A 20,813-nucleotide genomic window follows, 5' to 3' on the forward strand; every position below is an offset into this window, starting at 1 on the left:
ACTCTAGGATGCTATGATTCTACGATCACCATCTTCAAGGACTTGAAGGGCTGTCCTATAGAGGATGGTGTGGAATTGTTTTCTGTGGCCCCAGAAGGTAGGTCCAGAACCAACGCGTTGAAATTAAATCAAAAGAGTTCCCAGCTCAACATTAGGAAGAACCTCCTGACCGTTAGAGCGGTTTCTCAGTGGAACCGGCTTCCTCGGGAGCTGGTGGGTTGGCTCTCCTTCCTTGGAGGTTTTTAAGCAGAGACTAGATGGTCACCTGACAGCAATGAAGATCCTGTGAATTTAGGGGGAGGTGTTTGTGAGTTTAGAGTGGTTCCTCAGTGGAACAGGCTTCCTCAGGAGGTGGTGGGCTCTCCTTCCTAGGAGGTTTTTCAACAGAGGCTAGATGGCCATCTGACAGCAATGAGGATCCTGTGAATTTAGGGGGGGGTGTTTGTGAGTTTAGAGTGGTTCCTCAGTGGAACAGGCTTCCTCAGGAGGTGGTGGGCTCTCCTTCCTAGGAGGTTTTTCAACAGAGGCTAGATGGCCATCTGACAGCAATGAAGATCCTGTGAATTTAGGGGGAGGTGTTTGTGAGTTTAGAGTGGTTCCTCAGTGGAACAGGCTTCCTCAGGAGGTGGTGGGCTCTCCTTCCTAGGAGGTTTTTCAACAGAGGCTAGATGGCCATCTGACAGCAATGAGGATCTTGTGAATTTAGGGGGGGGTGTTTGTGAGTTTAGAGTGGTTCCTCAGTGGAACAGGCTTCCTCAGGAGGTGGTGGGCTCTCCTTCCTAGGAGGTTTTTCAACAGAGGCTAGATGGCCATCTGACAGCAATGAGGATCCTGTGAATTTAGGGGGGGGTGTTTGTGAGTTTAGAGTGGTTCCTCAGTGGAACAGGCTTCCTCAGGAGGTGGTGGGCTCTCCTTCCTAGGAGGTTTTTCAACAGAGGCTAGATGGCCATCTGACAGCAATGAAGATCCTGTGAATTTAGGGGGAGGTGTTTGTGAGTTTAGAGTGGTTCCTCAGTGGAACAGGCTTCCTCGGGAGGTGGCGGGCTCTCCTTCCTTGGGGGTTTTTCAACAGAGGCTAGATGGCCATCTGACAGCAATGAGGATCCTGTGAATTTAGGGGGAGGTGTTTGTGAGTTTCCTGCATTGTGCAGGGGGTTGGACTAGATGACCCTGGAGGTCCCTTCCAACTCTAGGATTCTGTGAAAGCAGGAGCCAAGTTGCACCTTTAAGGCCAACAAAGTTTTATTCGGAATGTAAATTTCGTACGCCAAAAGCACACTTCGTGATTCACACAAGGCCGTAGCGCATCATAGAGTTGGAATCATAGAGTTGGAAGGCACCTCCAGGGTCATCTAGTCCTTCTATTCAGAATGAGTCGCTAGACTTCATTCTGAAAAATAAAAAAAAAACCCACTCCGGAAGGGGCCTTGCTTCTAAAGGATTGTTTTCAGGAATCGAACACGCAGGATGCCCAACGCCCCTCCCCACCCCCCGGCCTCCTCTTTACCCTGTGGTCAGCCAGGAACTCTGGCGTGAGCGTCCACGGGGCATTCCGCACCACCTCGTCCACGTAGCGGCAGTGCTGCACGGCGTCGTAGCGCTCGGCCTCGTTCATCACCGTGAAGCCCTTCAAGTTGTGGGTCAGCTCGTCGCTGCAGACTGCGAGAAAAAGACAAGGGAAACCCGGGTCGCCAAGTCCAATTCGAGAAAGATCTGGGGACTTTGGGGGCGGAGCCAGGGTGTGACAAGCATAATTGAACTCCAAAGGGAGTTCTGGCCTTCGCATTTAAAGGGACGGCACACCTTTTCAATGCCTTCCTTGCATAGGAAATAATGAAGGATGGGGGCACCTTCTTTTGGGGCTCACAGAATTGGACCCCCTGGTCCAATCTTTTTGAAACTTGGAGGGCCTTTTGAGGAGAGTCATCAGATGCTACTTCATCAAGGTAGGATTTGCCAGGACCCCCTTGGACACCGGTGGGGGATTGGGGGGCAGGGTTGCCAAATCCAATTCAAGAAATATCTGGGGACTTTGGGGGTGGAGCCAGGAGACTTTGGGGGGGGGTGGAGCCAAGATCAAGGCTGTGACAAGCGTAATTGAACTCCAAAGGGAGTTCTGGCCGTCACATTCAAATACCCTCCATTGGAAATAATGGTTAGGGGCACCTTCTTTTCGGGCTCATAGAATTGGACCCCCTACTTTAATCCTTTTGAAACTTGGAGGGTGCTTCGAGGAGAGGCACCGGATGCTACGCTGAAAATTTGGTGCCTCTACCTTGAAAAACACCCCCCCCCCCTCCGCACCCAAGAGCCCCAGATACTCACAGATCAATTCTCCATTGTTCCCTATGGGAATCGTTCTCTATAAGGAATAACGAAGTGCTCAACAGACATTCCCCCTCTCACTTTCTGATGACCCTGAAGCAGGGGGAGGGGCTGTGGCTCAGCAGTAGAGCATTTGCTTGGTAAGCAGAAGGTCTCAGGTTCGTCTCCCTCTCGCCTAGGGTTGCCTGGTGCAATTCAAGCAAGATGTGGGGACTTTGGGGGTGGAGCTTCCACCAGACTCCCAACTCAGGTCGTGAACAGACGGCTCCGACGGCGGCACTGCAGCTTTACCACTCTGCGCCACGGGGTAAAGAAATCGAGGGTAAACTCCCATTTCTAGATATAACCTTCCCCTATGTCACAAGGTCTTCTTCTTCCTCACCAATCGCTGATATTTCCCATCTCCTTGAATATATGAACATATGAAGCTGCCTTCTACTGAATCAGACCTTTGGTCCATCCAAGTCAGTCTTGTCTTCTCAGACTGGCAGCGGCTCTCCAGGGTCTCAAGCTGAGGTTTTTCACACCTATTTGCCTGGACCCTTTCTAGTTGGAGATGCCCGGGATTGAACCTGGGACCTTCTGCTTACCAAGCAGATGCTCTACCGCTGAGCCACCATCCCTCCTTCCTTCCTTCCTTGAACATATGAACAGATGAAGCTGCCTTCTACTGAATCAGACCCTTGGTCCATCAAAGTCAGTACTGTCTACTCAGACTGGCAGCGGCTCTCCAGGGTCTCAAACTGAGGTTTTTCACACCTCTTTGCCTGGATCCTTTTGAGTTGGAGATGCCGGGGATTGAACCTGGGACCTTCTGCTTCCCAAGCAGATGCTCTACCACTGAGCCACCGTCCCTCCCGTGAGCTGTCAGATTAACTGGTCACTTGTAACGAACATATGAACATATATATATATGAAGCTGCCTTATACTGAATCAGACCCTCGGTCCATCAAAGTCAGTATTGTCTTCTCAGACTGGCAGTGGCTCTCCAGGTTCTCAAGCTGAGGTTTTTTTCACACCTATTTGTCTGGACCCTTTTGAGTTGGAGATGCCAGGGATTGAACCTGGGACCTTCTGCTTCCCAAGCAGATGCTCTACCAGTGAGCCACCGCCCCTCCCCTAAGCCACCGCCCCTCCCCGTCCTTCTATAAAACCATTCCAGTTTTTAACCGCTTCAGCCATTCCTTTCTGCATCCAAAATCCCTAACGGTAACCTCCACATTTTCTATTCATATTAGCCTGAGCAGACCTCGATGGCCCAAGGGTCTGATTTTTGTGTAAGGCAGCTTTACATGTCCTCCCAGAACAACACTTATGGGACACCATCCATCTCTTCTGAATTCTGGCACCTTTCGGAATCCAGAAAACTCAGATCTCCAGCAGGGGCAAGTGGAGGAGTGGGGAATCCAACCCGGTTCTCCCCGATAAGAGTCCGCGCACTTCACCACTACACCAAACTGGCTCTTCACTTTAGGGTGGGAGGGGGACCCACCAAAATAGTTTTCCTGCTGTTCTTCCCCACGCTTATGTGCTTGAAATGTAATGGTTGGGGCGAGAGGTTAAAAGGAGAGTCACCGCGCTGAGACGTCAGTCTTAGCAAAGATGGTGTACTGCGTGAAGATGCCTATGGAATAAACTGCGGAAAAACACAGAGGGTGTTATTCCTTGACTCGAGGTCTTGACAGTGGGAGCCCCAGGTTCGAATTCCCACTCTGCCACGGAAGCTTGCTGGGGAACTCGGGCCAGTCACACCACTTTCAAGCTAACCTACATCCCAGGGTTCTTGTGAGGGCACGACAGAGGAGAGGAGAATAATGCAAGGTGTTTCGATCTCCATAATAATAATAATAATAATAATAATAATAATAATAATAATAATAATAATACTACATTTTATTTATATCCCACCCCACCGAAGCAGGTTCAGGGCGGCTCACAACATACAAATTCCAATTTACAGTAAAGCATCAGTACAATGAGATAGATAATTCATTAAATAAAAACCGTTGTATTTAAAACCGTCATTTACAATTAAAATTAACATTTGTGGTGCTACATCTCAGATGTTTTCTTCAGTAAGTTTGGTGGCTGGATATATCTACAGCAGATCTGTCTTAGGTCTATATTTAGGCGAAGGCCATCTTAAAAAGAGCAGTCTTGCAGGCCCTACGGAATGGATCAAGACTCCGCAGGGCCCGCACTTCATCCGGAAGTTGATTCCACCAGTGTGGAGCTACGATTGAAAAGGCCCGTTCTTGTGTGCTTTTCAATTGGGCCTCCTTTGGCCCAGGGATAGTCAACCAGTTCCTTCTCCCTGATCTCAGTACTCTCTGGGGCTCATATGGCGAGAGACCATCCCTAAGGTGGGCAGGCCCACCTCCATTGGTGGGAAAGGCCAGGTATCAATAAAAGAGGAAAATAAAGACTAAACAAATGCCTTAAACGAATTGTGTGCAGCATCTCTCTCTTCCCCACTGACTGCAGCTGCCTGCCATCAATTTCACAGGAGGAAAAGCCAAGTTCTAAGAACACAAAAGAGAGCAAAAAAATCTGCGCTGGTTTTGAACATGAACATATGAAGCTGCCTTATATCGAATCAGACCCTTGTCAGTATTGTCTTCGAAGACAGGCAGCGGCTCCCCAGAGTCTCTCCAGAGTCTCAAGCTGAGGTTTTTCACACCTATTTGCCTGGACCCTTTTTTGGAGATGCCGGGGATTGAACCTGGGACCTTCTGCTTCCCGAGCAGATGCTCTACCACTGAGCCACCATCCCTCCCACCGTTTTCCTTTGCAACACGTGTGGATTCCCCAGCCGGGCAAAATCCCCCCCCTCACAAGCTAGCAGAATTTTTTTTTCTTACCTCCTACAATGAGGTAGGTGTTTGGGAAGAGGTTTTTGGCTTGCATCAGGGCCCGGGCGTGCCCAGAGTGGAAAAGATCAAAGATCCCATCGGCGTACACCCTGACCGGCCTGTCCACTGGAAGAAGAACAAGAAAAACAGACGTCAGTTGAAGAATAAAGCACTCGGTCATAAGAAGAGAAGCCCTGTTGGATCAGGCCAATGGCCCCTCCAGTCCAGCACTCTGTGTCACATAAGAACACAAGAGAAGCCATGTTGGATCAGGCCAATGGCCCCTCCAGTCCAGCACTCTGTGTCACATAAGAACACAAGAGAAGCCATGTTGGATCAGGCCAATGGCCCCTCCAGTCCAGCACTCTGTGTCACATAAGAACATAAGAGAAGCCCTGTTGGATCAGGCCAATGGCCCCTCCAGTCCAACACTCTGTGTCACATAAGAAAACAAGAGAAGCCATGTTGGATCAGGCCAATGGCCCCTCCAGTCCAGCACTCTGTGTCAAATAAGAACACAAGAGAAGCCATGTTGGATCAGGCCAAAGGCCCCTCCAGTCCAACACTCTGTGTCACATAAGAACATGAGAGAAGCCATGTTGGATCAGGCCAATGGCCCCTCCAGTTCAGCACTCTGTGTCACATAAGAACATAAGAGAAGCCATCTTGGATCAGGCCAGTGGCCCATCCAGTCCAACACTCTGTGTCACATAAGAACATAAGAGAAGCCATGTTGGATCAGGCCAATGGCCCATCCAGTCCAACACTCTGTGTCACATAAGAACAGAAGAGAAGCCATGTTGGATCTGGCCAGTGGCCCCTCCAGTCCAACCTCTTAAAACCCAAGAGGCAAGCTCAGGGGAAGGCCTAGGCCTCTCTGCCCTGTTGTTGGCCCTCCAGAGGAACTGGCTGGCCACTGTGTGAGACAGGAGGCTGGACTAGATGGACCTTCACTGGTCTGATCCAGCAGGGCTCTTCTGAGGTTTCTATCAGGGGAAGGCCTCGGCCTCACTCACAGATTTTTGGAGCTTACAGTAGGCCCTATTCTGAGTCCTGTAAGCTCAGAATAAGCCAATTTGGTGTAGTGGTTAAGTGTGCGGTTAATCTGCCTCCACCTCACAGGGTGTCTGTTGTGGGGGGAGAAGACAGAGGAGATTGTAAGCCGCTCTGAGTCTCTGATTCAGGGAGAAGGGCGGGGTATAAATCTGCCTCCACCTCACAGGGTGTCTGTTGTGGGGGGAGAAGATATAGGAGCTTGTGAGCCGCTCTGAGTCTCTGATTCAGGGAGAAGGGCAGGGTATAAATCTGCCCCCACCTCACAGGGTGTCTGTTGTGGGGGGAGAAGACAGAGGAGATTGTGAGCTGCTCTGAGTCTCTGATTCAGGGAGAAGGGCAGGGTATAAATCTGCCCCCACCTCACAGGGTGTCTGTTGTGGGGGGAGAAGACAGAGGAGATCGTGAGCCGCTCTGAGTCTCTGATTCAGGGAGAAGGGCGGGGTATAAATCTGCCCCCACCTCACAGGGTGTCTGTTGTGGGGGAAGAAGACAGAGGAGATCGTGAGCCGCTCTGAGTCTCTGATTCAGGGAGAAGGGCGGGGTATAAATCTGCCCCGACCTCACAGGGTGTCTGTTGTGGGGGGAGAAGATAGAGGAGATTGTGAGCCGCTCTGAGTCTCTGATTCAGGGAGAAGGGCGGGGTATAAATCTGCCCCCACCTCACAGGGTGTCTGTTGTGGGGGGAGAAGATATAGGAGATTGTGAGCCGCTCTGAGTCTCTGATTCAGGGAGAAGGGCAGGGTATAAATCTGCCCCCACCTCACAGGGTGTCTGTTGTGGGGGGAGAAGACAGAGGAGATTGTGAGCCGCTCTGAGTCTCTGATTCAGGGAGAAGGGCGGGGTATAAATCTGCCCCCACCTCACAGGGTGTCTGTTGTGGGGGGAGAAGATAGAGGAGATTGTGAGCCGCTCTGAGTCTCTGATTCAGAGAGAAGGGCAGGGTATAAATCTGCCCCCACCTCACAGGGTGTCTGTTGTGGGGGGGGAAGATAGAGGAGATTGTGAGCCGCTCTGAGTCTCTGATTCAGGGAGAAGGGCGGGGTATAAATCTGCCCCCACCTCACAGGGTGTCTGTTGTGGGGGGAGAAGATAGAGGAGATTGTGAGCCGCTCTGAGTCTCTGATTCAGGGAGAAGGGCGGGGTATAAATCTGCCCCCACCTCACAGGGTGTCTGTTGTGGGGGGAGAAGATATAGGAGATTGTGAGCCGCTCTGAGTCTCTGATTCAGGGAGAAGGGCAGGGTATAAATCTGCCCCCACCTCACAGGGTGTCTGTTGTGGGGGGAGAAGACAGAGGAGATTGTGAGCCGCTCTGAGTCTCTGATTCAGGGAGAAGGGCGGGGTATAAATCTGCCCCCACCTCACAGGGTGTCTGTTGTGGGGGGAGAAGATAGAGGAGATTGTGAGCCGCTCTGAGTCTCTGATTCAGAGAGAAGGGCAGGGTATAAATCTGCCCCCACCTCACAGGGTGTCTGTTGTGGGGGGGGAAGATAGAGGAGATTGTGAGCCGCTCTGAGTCTCTGATTCAGGGAGAAGGGCGGGGTATAAATCTGCCCCCACCTCACAGGGTGTCTGTTGTGGGGGGAGAAGATAGAGGAGATTGTGAGCCGCTCTGAGTCTCTGATTCAGGGAGAAGGGCGGGGTATAAATCTGCCCCCACCTCACAGGGTGTCTGTTGTGGGGGGAGAAGATAGAGGAGATTGTGAGCCGCTCTGAGTCTCTGATTCAGGGAAAAGGCCGGGGTATAAACCTGCAATTCTTTTTCTTCTTCTTGGAGGATCAGCTTCATCAGGGGTGTGTGGCCTAATATGCAAAGGAGTTCCTGCTATGAAAAAAAAGCCCCGTTGAGGCTTCATATTCTGCCTCTGATCCAATGTGGGAAGTACAGAGAGAGATGAGGCACCCCAGGCGAAGACCATTCCCTGGTCCTTATAAAAGCCTCCAGATCGCCCTTGCTTGCACATTTCAGGTGATCTGAGCCACCCGGCTTCGCCTTACTGTTGACCGCTGGAAATCTGGGCTGGTGCTTCTCTGGAGTAGCAGCGAACGGTGCCTAACAACTGCAGTCCCTTGCCCCATTCAGAAATGACGCTCAACTTCCCCTCTGGTGACTCTCCGGCTATTAACAGATGAGGTATTAAGGGGATTTTGCATATGCATTGGGCAAGTTGGGCTGGGTGAAACCAGGCTGAAGCTGAGTCAGCCCGAGGAATCCCTAGAAAATCCTCCCTTGCATTTCTGAACCCTGACTGGGGATTAAAGAGAGCGTGTCTATGTGGCAGAAAAGGAGGAGGAAATGTCTGTGCTCCTCCTCTACTGCTCTGGGCAAAATGGGGGAGCCCGATCGAGATGGGTATTGGCAAATGATTCAACAGTACTGGCAAATGATTCAACAAGAAATTTCTAGGATATTGGGATATGAAGTAGCGAAAGCTGCAGAGACTTTCTTATTGGGATTACAAATGGAAACATTTCCAAAAGAAGATAGAACTTTAATCTGGTACTTGCTCTCAGCTGCTAGGACATTGTATGCGCAGTTGCGGAAGCAAGAAAAAATACCAGAGAAATGGGATTGGATTGTAAAAGTGATGACATGGAGTGAAATGGACAAATTAACAAGAATATTAAGAGACTATGATTTGGAAGTTTTTAAGACGGAGTGGAAAAAGTTTAGAAGATATGTAGAAAAAGAGTGGAAAATAAAAGGACACTGGACAATTTTTGACGGTGATTAAGTTTTAAAAAGAAGAAGAATATAATTTTTTGTTTTAATAGTTAAGGGTACCTTTAATTTTTTTTTAAAATAAATAACACTGGCAGGGGTCAAGTAACGGGGGGAGGGGTGGGTGGAACGTAATATATGGGGTAGATAAGAGAAATTTTTAATGATGTAAGATATAGATTTATCACCATATGTTGCCAATACAATTGTTTTACTCATAAAAAAGAGATGGGTAGGGGGTCAGTGTTCCCTGCAAGCTGAGTTAGCGTGAGCTAGCGCACGGGTTTTTAGCCTCCGGCACACACATTTGTGTTTTAGCTCACGAAAAAGGGCCCCAGAGCCAACTAATTTATGCAGTAAAAAAGGTAAAGGCAGTCCCCTGTGCTAGCGCCAGTCATTTCCGACTCTGGGGTGGCGTCACATCACGTTTTCACGGCAGAATTTTTTACGGTCCAAGGTTGACTCAGCCCTCCATCCTTCTGAGGTCGGTAAAATGAGGACCCAGCTTGCTGGGGGGAAAGCGGAGATGACTGGGGAAGGCAGTGGCAAACCACCCCGTAAAAAAGTCTGCCGTGAAAACGTCATGAAAGCAACGGCACCCCAGAGTCGGAAACGACTGGTGCTTGCATGGGGGACCTTTCCTTTCCTTGCCGTTGCCTTCCCCAGTCATCTACGTTTCCCCCGCAACAAGCTGGGTACTCCTTTGACTGACCTCGGAAGGATGGATGGCTGAGGCAACCTTAAGCCGGCTACCTGAACCCAGCTTCCGCCAGGATCGAACTCAGGTCGCGAGCAGAGCTTAGGACTGCAGTACTGCAGCTTTGCCGCTGCACCACAGGGCTCCTATAATTTCTGCAGGAGCTCACAGCTTGAATGCCGCTAGCTGTCAAAGTCGAATTTTTGCTCACAAGACTCCACAGCTTTGAGGGAGTATTGGCTGTAAGTTCCGATTTGAATTATCAATTGGGTTTATATTCTAATCAACTTAGCTTTATATCCAGGGTGGCGGAAGCTGGGTTTTCAGGTAGCCGGCTCGAGGTTGACTCAGCCTTCCCTCCTTCCGAGGTCAGTCAAATGAGTACCCAGCTTGCTGGGGGGAAAGTGTAGAGGACTGGGGAAGGCAATGGCAAACCACCCCGTAAAAAGTGTGCCGTGAAAACATTGTGATGCGACGTCGCCCCTTGAGTCGGTAACGCCCTGGTGCTTGCACAGGGGACTACCCTTGCCGGCTTCAGAAGAGACTGAAGAAGTAAAAACGGCCATGGAGGAATTGATTACAGTCCTGGTGGTGGAAAGAGAGCCGGAAATTGTGGCTCTCGCCAGCGGGGTCTCGAACTACTCACGTGGGGTCCCTCTCAAGGCCTCCTCATACGTGACCCGGACGTACGGCTTGCTGTAATCCACTTCGAGCTCATCAGAAAATGGAGCTGGCTCCCGGAGACCCTAAAAAAGAGGTGTGTGGGGGGGAGGTCAGTCCAACCCAAGAGGAGACGCATCGGCAGGGACAAAAATAATTTGCCCAGACCTAGAAAATGATGGTAAAGCTGCCCAGCCAGATTCTCTGGAGTGAGGTGAAATATTCTGAATCAATCATTGGGCTGAAACACGTTTCGGTTAGCCAGACCCCCCCAGTCGATGTGCCATTTCTCGCAAGGACTCAAAGGGCAAGCCAGTACAATCGCAAAAATAATAGGACATTCAATAACCAGCCTGTTAGGACTACAGAACCACCAGAAAGAACCCAAGCAGAGCAGAGGTATTCACACGACACATTAAGCCAGGGGTGGGGAACCTTTTTTCTGCCAAGGGCCATTTGGATATTTATAACATCATTCGCGGGCCATACAAAATTATCAACTTAAAAAACAGTGCTCTGCTGAGGGAGAACGATTCAGGCTGGCAAAATTAATGCAAATCATTGTTAATTAATGCATTGTTTTAATGCAAATAATTGTTTTTCTATTTGAAGGCATGTGGGGAGAGTGTAATTTGGCACACATGCACACACCCCCCCACACCACCGGCCCACTGCCCTAGGCAAACACCTAGGTCCAGGGCTTGTTTTTGTAGAAAAAGCTAAGAGAGAGGGAGGAAGGAAGGGAGAAAGGGGAACAGAGGGCAAGAAAGGAATAGGGGGAAGGGTTAATAAAGGAAAATAAATGGGAAGAAGGGAAAGAAAGAAATGTGGGAAAGAAAGGGAAATGATATGGAGGGAAGGGGTAATAAAGGAAAATAAAGAAATGGGAAGAAGGGAAATAAATGGAAATAAAGAAATGAGAAGAAGAGAAATAAACAGAAATAAAGAAATGGGGGGAAGAAAGGGAAATGAAATGGAGGGAAGGGGTAATAAAGGAAAATAAAGAAATGGGAAGAAGGGAAATAAATGGAAATAAAGAAATGGGGGGAAGGAAAGGGGCAGCAATCCCCAAGGGCCAGACCAAGTGATCTCGAAGGCTGGAAACAGCCCTCGGGCTGGACGTCCCCCCGTCCCCCATTAAGCAGTGAAGAAATTACATAAACAGGATCCTACTAACAATAAGCTCTACGTAACAGTAGCCCTAATCACCTGCCCAAGCAAGCTTGTAAAACCATTTTGTACAGTACAACACTATAATGTCAGGCTGAGAGGGCGTACGACTGGCCCAAGGTCACCCAGCAGGCTTCTATGGGTAGAGTCTGACACTGTAACCCCTGCATGATACTGGCACTCTAGGGCAGGGGTGGACAAAAATGTGGCTCGGGAGCCACAAGTGGTTCTTTCACATATATCAAGGGGCTCCCAAAGCCCCCACTGCCCCGTCGGCCAGCGCGGAGAAGGCATCTGTCTCTTTAAATCACTTCTCCAAGCCAAACTAGCCAATAGCTTGCGGAATGCATTGAAAGTTAAAGTTGCTTTCTTTCCACCTCTCCCTCCCTCATCCCCACCTATTTTGCTTCCTTCCTTCCTGCCTTCCTCCTGACATTTATTCCATGCGGTTCTTGCGTTAACAAGTTTGCCCCCGCAAATCCTCTCCCCCCCCACTCTGCGAAGAGCCCCGTGGTGCAGAGTGTTAAAGCTGCAGTACTGCAGTCCTAAACTCTGCTCACGACCTGAGTTTGATCCCCGGCGGAAGCTGGGTTTTCAGGTAGCCGGCTCGAGGTTGACTCAGCCTTCCATCCTTCCGAGGTCGGTAAAATGAGGACCCAGCTTGCTGGGGGGGAAGTGTAGATGACTGGGGAAGACAATGGCAAACGGCCCCGTAAAAAGTCGGTCGTGAAAACATTGTGAAAGCAACGTCGCCCCAGAGTCGGAAACGACTGGTGCTTGCACAGGGGACCTTTCCGTTTTACCCCGCTTTAGGGGAAAGAGGCCACAGGCTTTACTTGTAGGAGGAAAGAAGCCAAACGTTTTATTTGCAGCGGCTCCTGGGATCAGACCATGACGTGGCTTTATTCATGTGAGATACTGGTGAACCCCCGTGGGCTAGATATCTGGTGGCCAGACTCGCAGCTTCAAAAAGGAAAAAGAAAAAAAAGTGACCCAGTTTCTCTGATTAGGAAATCTGGGTCTAAGTTCCACATGGCCTCAGGAGGCTTATTGCAGAAGAACGTCCAAAAAGGCCCACTGGAGAAACGTCGCCTGCGGGGTGACATGATAGAGGTTGACAAGATTATGCATGGGATGGAGAAAGTAGAGAAAAAAGTCCTTTTCTCCCTTTCCCACAATACAAAAACTCGTCGGCCTTCAGTGAAATTGCTGAGCAGTCGGGTTAGAAAGGATAGAAGGAAGTCCTTCTTCACCTAAAGGGTGATTAACATGTGCCACAGGAGGTGGTGGCGGCTACAATCATAGCCAGCTTCAAGAGGGGATTGGATAAAAATATGGAGCAGAGGTCCATCAGTAGCTATTAGCCACAGTGTGTGTGTGTGTGTGTGTGTGTGTGTATTTTGGCCGCTGTGTGACACGGAGTGATGGACTGGAGGGGCCACTGGCCTGATCCAACATGGCTTCTCTTATGTTCTTATGTGACCCAGAGTGTTGGACTGGATGGGCTATTGGCCTGATCCAACAGGGCTTCTCTTATGTTCTCATGTGACCCAGAGTGTTGGACTGGATGGGCCATTGGCCTGATCCAACATGGCTTCTCTTGTGTTCTTATGTGACTCAGAGTGTTGGACTGGAGGGGCCACTGGCCTGATCCAACATGGCTTCTCTTATGTTCTTATGTGACACAGAGTGTTGGACTGGATGGGCCACTGGCCTGATCCAACATGGCTTCTCTTATGTTCTTATGGATCAGACCAGCGCTCCATCCAGTCTAGCATCCTCTTTCACACAGTGGCTAAACGGGGGGCTATAAGCTGTCCTTTTTGTTCCTGCTCTCTGCTTCCTGCCATTTAATTCATTTTTAAGCCATAAGAGGTGGCGGTAGAAAGTGCCAACAAGTCACAGGGAACTTAAGGCACCCCCATAAGGAAGGGGTGTCGAACTCATTCGTTATGAGGGCCGAATATGACACAAATGAGACCTTGTTGGAACGGGCCATGTTGGGTTAGGTCGGGCCATTTGTGAACCTATTTAAGATTAGGTAGCAGAAAGATAAACTTTATACAGGACACAGACAAATGCAATTAAAGATATCGGTTTTGTTTTTTTAAAAAAACTTAAAATAAAACAAGCTTAAAACTCCCTGGTCCTAAAGGTGCTTTATTTGTATTTCTCCCACGGGATCCAGGGAACTGGGCAAAGGAAGCTCGGGCTCTTTCCTTCCTCCCCCAGGGGACCAGGAGGGGGAGGAGCCTCAGCCTATAGAAGGAAGAGAGGCTCGGCTCAGGAGCTATGCTGCGCAATTGAGACAGACTGGCAAAGCAAGCTCTTCCTCCCCAAGGGAGGAGCCTCAGCCAATGGAGAAAACAGAGGTTTTGCTCTGTAGCTCCTGTGCGATTGAGCAAGCCTGGCAAAGCAAGCTGTGATGCAGAAGGAAGCAAGAGAGAGGGAGAAGGAAGCAGATGACAGCCAGTTGCTCAAGGGTCTGATTTGGCCCCCGGGCCGCATGTCTGACACCCATGGATTTTCAAGTCAAGCGACGTTCAGAGGTGGTTTGCCATTGCCTGCCTCTGCGTAGCAACCCTGGACTTCCTTGGTGTGTCTCCCATCCAAGTATCAACCAGGGCTGACCCTGTTAGCTTCTGAGATCAGGTGAGATCAGTCTAGCCTGGGCCATCAAGGTCAACAGAGGTGGTTGGCCATTGCCTACCTCTGCGTAGCAACCCTGGACTTCCTGGTGTGTCTCCCATCCAAGGACCAACCAGGGCTGAGTCTGCTTAGCTTCTGAGATCAGATGAGATCAGTCTAGCCTGGGCCATCCAGGTCAAGGCAGGAGACGTTCAGAGGTGGTTTGCCGTTGCCTGCCTCTGCGAAGCAACCCTGGACTTCCTTGGCAGTCTCCCATCCAAGGACCAACCAGGGCTGACTCTGCTTAGCTTCTGAGATCAGATGAGATCAGTCTAGCCTGGGCCATCCAGGTCAAGGCAGGAGACCAACAGAGGTGGTTGGCCATCGCCTACCTCTGCGTAGCAACCCTGGACTTCCCTGGTGGTCTCCCATCCAAGGACTCACCAGAGCTGTCCCTGCTTAGCTTCTGAGATCAGATGAGATCAGTCCTGCCTGGGCCAGCCAGGCCACGATGTAGTGACTGTGTTTCATCAAACTGCAGCCAACTTACGGCGATCCTGTAGGATCCTCAAGGCAAGAGAGATTCTGAGGTGGTTGGCCATTGCCTGCCTCTGCGTAGCAACCCATCTTCCTGGGCGGTCTCCCACCCAAGTTCCAGCCATGGCTGACCCTGCTTCACTTCCTAGATTGGGAAAGGCTGGGCCATGAAGGTCAGAGGACCCAACCTCATATCCCTTGACTGAGCCTTGCCAAAAGTGTTTTGGAAGTCATAAGAACACCACGAGACAAGCCAAGTTGGATCAGGACAATGGTTCATCCAGTCCAGCACTCTGTGTCACATAAGAGAAGCCACGTTGGATCAGGCCAGTGGCCCATCCAGTCCAACACTCTGTGTCACATAAGAATAGAAGAGAAGCCATGTTGGATCAGGCCAGTAGCCCCTCCAGTCCAACACTCTGTGTCACATAAGAACATAAGAGAAGCCATGTTGGATCAGGCCAGTAGCCCATCCAGTCCAACACTCTGTGTCACAGATGAACATAAGAAAAGCCCTGTTGGATCAGGCCAATGGCCCATCCAGTCCAACACTCTGTGTCACATAAGAACATAAGAGAAGCCATGTTGGATCAGGCCAGTGGCCCCTCCAGTCCAACACTCTGTGTCACATAAGGACAGAAGAGAAGCCATGCTGGATCAGGCCAATGGCCCCTCCAGTCCAGCACTCTGTGTCACATAAGAGAAGCCATGTTGGATTAGGACAGTGGCCCATCCAGTCCAACATTCTGTGTCACATAAGAACAGAAGAGAAGCCATGTTGGATCAGGCCAATGGCCCCTCCAGTCCAACATTCTGTGTCACATAAGAACAGAAGAGAAACCATGTTGGATCAGGTCAATGGCCCCTCCAGTCCAGCACTCTGTGTCACCTAAGAACAGAAGAGAAGCCATGTTGGATCAGGCCAATGGCCCCTCCAGTCCAACACTCTGTGTCACAGATGAACATAAGACAAGCCATGTTGAATCAGGCCAGTGGCCCATCCAGTCCAACACTCTGTGTCACATAAGAACATAAGAGGAGCCATGTTGGATAAGGCCAGTAGCCCCCCCAGTCCAACACTCTGTGTCACATAAGAACATAAGAGAAGCCATGTTGGATCAGGCCAATGGCCCATCCAGTCCAACACTCTCTTTCACACAGTGGCCAAAATTTTTTTATATATATACACACACACTGTGGCTAATAGCCACTGATGGACCTCTGCTCCATATTTTTATCTAACCCCCTAATCAAGCCCAGCTAATCAAGCCCAGCTGCTCAGAAAAGTTCCACCAGATCAGTGGCTCCCCCCCCCCCCCACACTTCCCCCAAACCCAACTTACCAAACAGTTCCGGGGCATCTTGGTCGGGATGCCATCGGCTTCAGTGGCCCCGTTGGGTCCGACCCCCTCTTTCCTCCTCTTCCTGGAGTTCAGCCTGGCCGAGCCCTGGGGCTCCATCCCGCGAATCGCGTCTGGCAGCTCGGCTGGGAAGACCTGCCGAGACAAAGGTGTTGTGTGATCGCCTGGGGATGAGGAGCTGCGCAGGAAAGGGCTCCGTGCGGAGGAGGACCGGGTGCGGACGGGGACGAGCCGTCACCCTGTAAGCCACCGAGCCCAGGGCAGGAACTGCTGGGAAGAGCCGCCCTCACGAGTGGGCTCGTCTGCTGCGGAGGGAAGCGGGCGATGAAGCCAGCTGGCGGCAGGGAAAGTCCCCAGTGACCCAGCCGGAATGTTGGAATCCGGACAGGAGTTTGCGACAGACGGTGGGGCTTATTTTAGCGCTCGGTTCGGGCAGCGGGCCAAACCGCCGGAACGCCCGCCCCGTGGCGAATGAGGTGTGACGGTTTCCAAGCCGCCGTCTCCGCAGTGCCGATTGAAAAGGAACATAAGCGTCCAGATGCATTTGCTTCGCTGGCACCTCGCCTTTCTCTCCAAATGAACTGGCTCACACTGTCCTCCTTCCCGGCATCTTATCCTCTCAACGCCCCTGCAAGGTAGGCTAGGCCGAGAGGGCGCATGGCTCGACTAGGATCACCCGGCGAGCGCCCACGGCAGACTGAGGATTCGAATCCGGTTCTCCTGGGTCCTAGCCTGACACTCTAACCACTACACTGCAGTGCATGGCAGAGGGACTTACAAACGGGTACGTACGCTGGTGACTCCCTCCGCTCGGAATCAATAGAGTGGGAGGGGACCTCTGAGGTCATCTAGTCCAACCCCCTGCACAATGAAGGAAAGGCACAAATACCTTCCCCCCCTCCCCTCCACGAACACCCCAGTGACCCCTGCTCCACTCCCTGAAGATGACAAAAACAACCCTCCAGAATCCCCGGACAAACTGGCCTGGAGGAAAATTGCTCTTGGACCCCAAAGTGGCAACCAGCATTCCCCTGGGTATATAAAGAAAGGGCCATGAGAACTGATGCAGCCCTTCCTGCCCCCCTTCTCATGATCTGCCTAATTCGCAGGATCTTCATTGCTGTCAGGTGGCCCTCTAGCCTCTGTTGAAAAACCTCCAAGGAAGGAGAGCCCACCACCTCCCAAGGAGGAAGCCTGTTCCACTGAGGAACCGCTCTCACAGTCAGGAATCAAAGAGTTGGAAGGGACCTCCAGGGTCATCGAGTCCAACCCCCTGCGCAATGCAGGAAAGTCACAAACACCTCCCCCTAAATTCACAGGATCTTCATCGCTATCAGATGGCCATCTAGCCTCGGTAGAAAAACCTCCAAGGAAGGAGAGCCCACCACCTCCCAAGGAGGAAGCCTGTTCCACTGAGGAACCGCTCTCATGGTCAGGAATCAAAGAGTTGGAAGGGACCTCCAGGGTCATCGAGTCCAACCCCCTGCACAATGCAGGAAACTCACAAACACCTCCCCCTAAATTCACAGGATCTTCATTGCTGTCAGATGGCCATCTAGCCTCTGTTGAAAAACCTCCAAGGAAGGAGAGCCAACCACCTCCTGAGGAAGCCTGTTCCAATGAGGAATCGCTCTAATGGTCAGGAAGTTCTTCCTAATAGAATCCTAGAGTTGGAAGGGACCTCCAGGGTCATCTAGTCCAACCCCCTGCACAATGCAGAAAACTCACAAATACCTCCCCCTAAATTCACAGGATCTTCATTGCTGTCAGATGGCCATCTAGCCTCTGTTTAAAAACCTCCAAGGAAGGAGAGCCCACCACCTCCCAAAAAGGAAGCCTGTTCCACTGAGGAACTGCTCTAACAGTCAGGAATCATAGAGTTGGAAGGGACCTCCAAGGTCATCTAGTCCAACCCCTGCACAATGCAGGAAACTCACAAACACCTCCCCCTAAATTCACAGGATCTTCATTGCTGTCAGGTGGCCATCTAGCCTCTGTTTCAAAACCTCCAAGGAAGGAGAGCCCACCACCTCCCGAGGAAGCCTGTTCCACTGAGGAACTGCTCTAATGGTCAGGAAGTTCTTCCTAATGTTGAGCTGGAAACTCTTCTGATTTAATTTCAACCCACTGGTTCTGGTCCTACTTTCTGGGGCCACAGAAAACAATTCCACACCATCCTCTATAGGACAGCCCTTCAAGGATTTGAAGATGGTGATCCTATCACCTCTCAGCCGCCTCCTCTCCAGGCTAAACATCCCCAGCTCCTTCTGCCTTTCCTCATAGGACTTGGTCTCCAGACCCCTCACCCCTTATGTCACCCCTCAGAATCATAGAGTTGGAAGGGAACTCCAGGGTCATCTAGTCCAACCACCTGCACAATGCCGAAAACCCACAAATACCTCCCCCTAAATGCACAGGATCTTCGTTGCTGTCAGGTGGCCATCTAGCCTCTGTTGAAAAACCTCCAAGGAAGGAGAGCCCACCACCTCCCAAGGAAGCCAGTTCCACTGAGGAACCGCTCTAACGGTCAGGAAGTTCTTCCTAATGTTGAGCCAGAAACTCTTTTGATTTAATTTCAACCCGTTGGTTCTGGCCCTACCTCCTGGGGCTACAGAGATAAATTCCACCCCATCCTCTATAGGACAGCCCTTCAAGGACTTGAAGATGGTGATCCTATCACCTCTCAGCCGCCTCCTCTCCAGTCTAAACATCCCCAGCTCCTTCAACCTTTCCTCATAGGACTTGGTCTCCAGACCCCTCACCATCTTTTGTCACCTTCCTCTGGTCCTGTTCCAGCTTGTCTAGATCCTTCTTAAACTGCGCGGTGCCCAAAACTGAACACAAGTCTCCCCCCTCCTCGTCCCCTGGGGAAAGAAGGAAAGACTCGCAGCTTCCTTTCCTCAGTTCCCTAGATCTTCATGTTAGGGATACAAAAAAAGCACCATTAAGACCAACAAGTGCTAATGTTTTAAGCGTGTTTTTATTTTAAGGGTGTTTTTTTTTTAAACTTTAATTATGTTTGTCTGTGTGCTTTGTATCTCTGCTACCTGGCATTCCATTTTATGTCGCCCGTGGCCCGGCCTAACAAGGTCTCATTTGTGTCAGATCCGGCCCTCCTAACCAATGAGATCGACACCCATGTGTAACAAGTTTTTTTGAAAAAAGGTAAAGGTAGACCGCCGAGTTCGATCCCAGCAGAAGCTGAGTTCAGCTAGCCGGCTCAGGTTGACTCAGCCTTCCATCCTTCCGAGGTCGGTCAAATGAATACCCAGCTTGTAGATGGCTGGGGAAGGCAATGTAGTGTAGATGACTGGGGAAGGCAATGGCAAGGTGTGACGGAACCGGCCCGATTCTGCCTTCAGACCCGGTCCCGTCAGCTCCCTATTGAGTCGCCAACTCCTGGAGGGAGCTATTTCTCCTCCTGCCCCTTGGGCTCGCTGCCACCACCTGCTCAGTCCCGGGGTTCAGATTGAGAGGAACAGGACTCCCAATCCCCCTCTCCAGCTATGAGGCCCGGCCTCAAGGTCCTCTGCCACCCTGCACTTGGGTTTCACAGAGACCTCAGCACTTCTTTGGGGCACCCCTGGAGGATTGGCACCTTATCCAACTGCATGCCTTCCTCCTTCCCCGGGCCCCCCTTCTTAACACAGCGTGGTCTAAAGCGGTCTGGGGATCTAGGTGGTACAGAGATTGACTGCCAGTATTTAAAACAGAAAAAACATTTATTTAAAAGAGAAAAAGATAGGGAAAGAAAAACAAAACAAAAACAGTTGCCTTTAAAAAGTTAGCACAGCCCAGCACAGCACAGCAAACAGCATAACAAAATAAAGGTGGTTTTTAAACGCATCGTATTGTCCCTGGTCTACACTTGCCCTGCCTATGAGAATGACTTACTTGGTCTGACTGCCTGGGGCCTCCCAGGCAGGAGCCTCCATTGCTCACCACATGCTCGCTCGAGCGCTGGCTTCCAACTGCCCTTCTCTTCCTGCTAACACACATGCCAAGAACAAAAGCACTTCCTGCCTCTCTAGGAGATTTTCCCCCTAGCGTTGTTGGTTTGGCTCTGGAAGGGAGGGGGGGAGTGAGGGGAAGGCTACAAAGCCTGCTGAGGGATTTACTGACCCCTGCCAAATGAAGCACCACCACTGACTAAAATGGCGTTTCTCCACACAAGGAAAGGAAAGGTCCCCTGTGCAAGCACCAGTTGTTTCCGACTCTGGGGTGACGTTGCTTTCGCAACCTTTTCACGGCAGACTTTTTACGGGGTGGTTTGCCATTGCCTTCCCCAGTCATCTACACTTCCCCCCCACCAAGCTGGGGACTCATTTGACCGACCTCGGAAGGATGGAAGGCTGAGTTAACCTTGAGTCGGCTACCTGAACCCAGCTTCCGCTGGGATCGGGTCGTGAGCAGAGCTTAGGACTGCAGTACTGCAGCTTTACCACTGTGTCACGGGGCTCTTCTGTGTTACAGGGTGCAAGGCGATAAATTGCTACTCCTGCACTCCAGCGCCACAAATTTAAAAAGGCATAAAGCTCCTCGTGTCTGAGAAGAGAGGGGAAGGGAAGCCAATTTTTCGGATTCGAAGTGGCATGCCTTCCTTTCGGTTCTCAAGGTTTCATGCTTTGAAACACCGTTCTGGAATCCAGGCGGGTTTCTCTTTTATTGCTCAAGACGGAGACGGGCATTTTGACAGAGAGATTCCGATTTGCTGACAGGAAGAGGGAGGGGGAGTTTTGGGGGGAAAACGAAAGTATGCCGCTGCGCTGGATTGAGTTCTTTGACCCAGAATGGAATGAGGAAGC

General features: G+C 50.9%; 1 protein-coding gene across 1 annotated transcript in view; it reads right to left on the bottom strand.

The window, feature by feature from the left end:
- Nucleotides 1-20,813, bottom strand: part of PCYT1A (phosphate cytidylyltransferase 1A, choline) — a 46,159-nt gene that overhangs the window by 13,611 nt on the left and 11,735 nt on the right. Inside the window, exons 2-5 of the mRNA XM_060242843.1 lie at nucleotides 15,991-16,143; nucleotides 10,299-10,398; nucleotides 5,188-5,304; nucleotides 1,508-1,659 (exon numbers count right to left, since the gene is read on the bottom strand). Coding sequence (XP_060098826.1) covers nucleotides 1,508-1,659; nucleotides 5,188-5,304; nucleotides 10,299-10,398; nucleotides 15,991-16,107 — 486 coding nt within the window. The 5' untranslated portion in view covers nucleotides 16,108-16,143. The remainder of the gene's footprint in view (nucleotides 1-1,507; nucleotides 1,660-5,187; nucleotides 5,305-10,298; nucleotides 10,399-15,990; nucleotides 16,144-20,813) is intronic.

This window comes from Heteronotia binoei, chromosome 6 (assembly GCF_032191835.1).
Source record: "Heteronotia binoei isolate CCM8104 ecotype False Entrance Well chromosome 6, APGP_CSIRO_Hbin_v1, whole genome shotgun sequence".
Classification (NCBI taxonomy): Eukaryota; Metazoa; Chordata; class Lepidosauria; order Squamata; family Gekkonidae; genus Heteronotia; species Heteronotia binoei.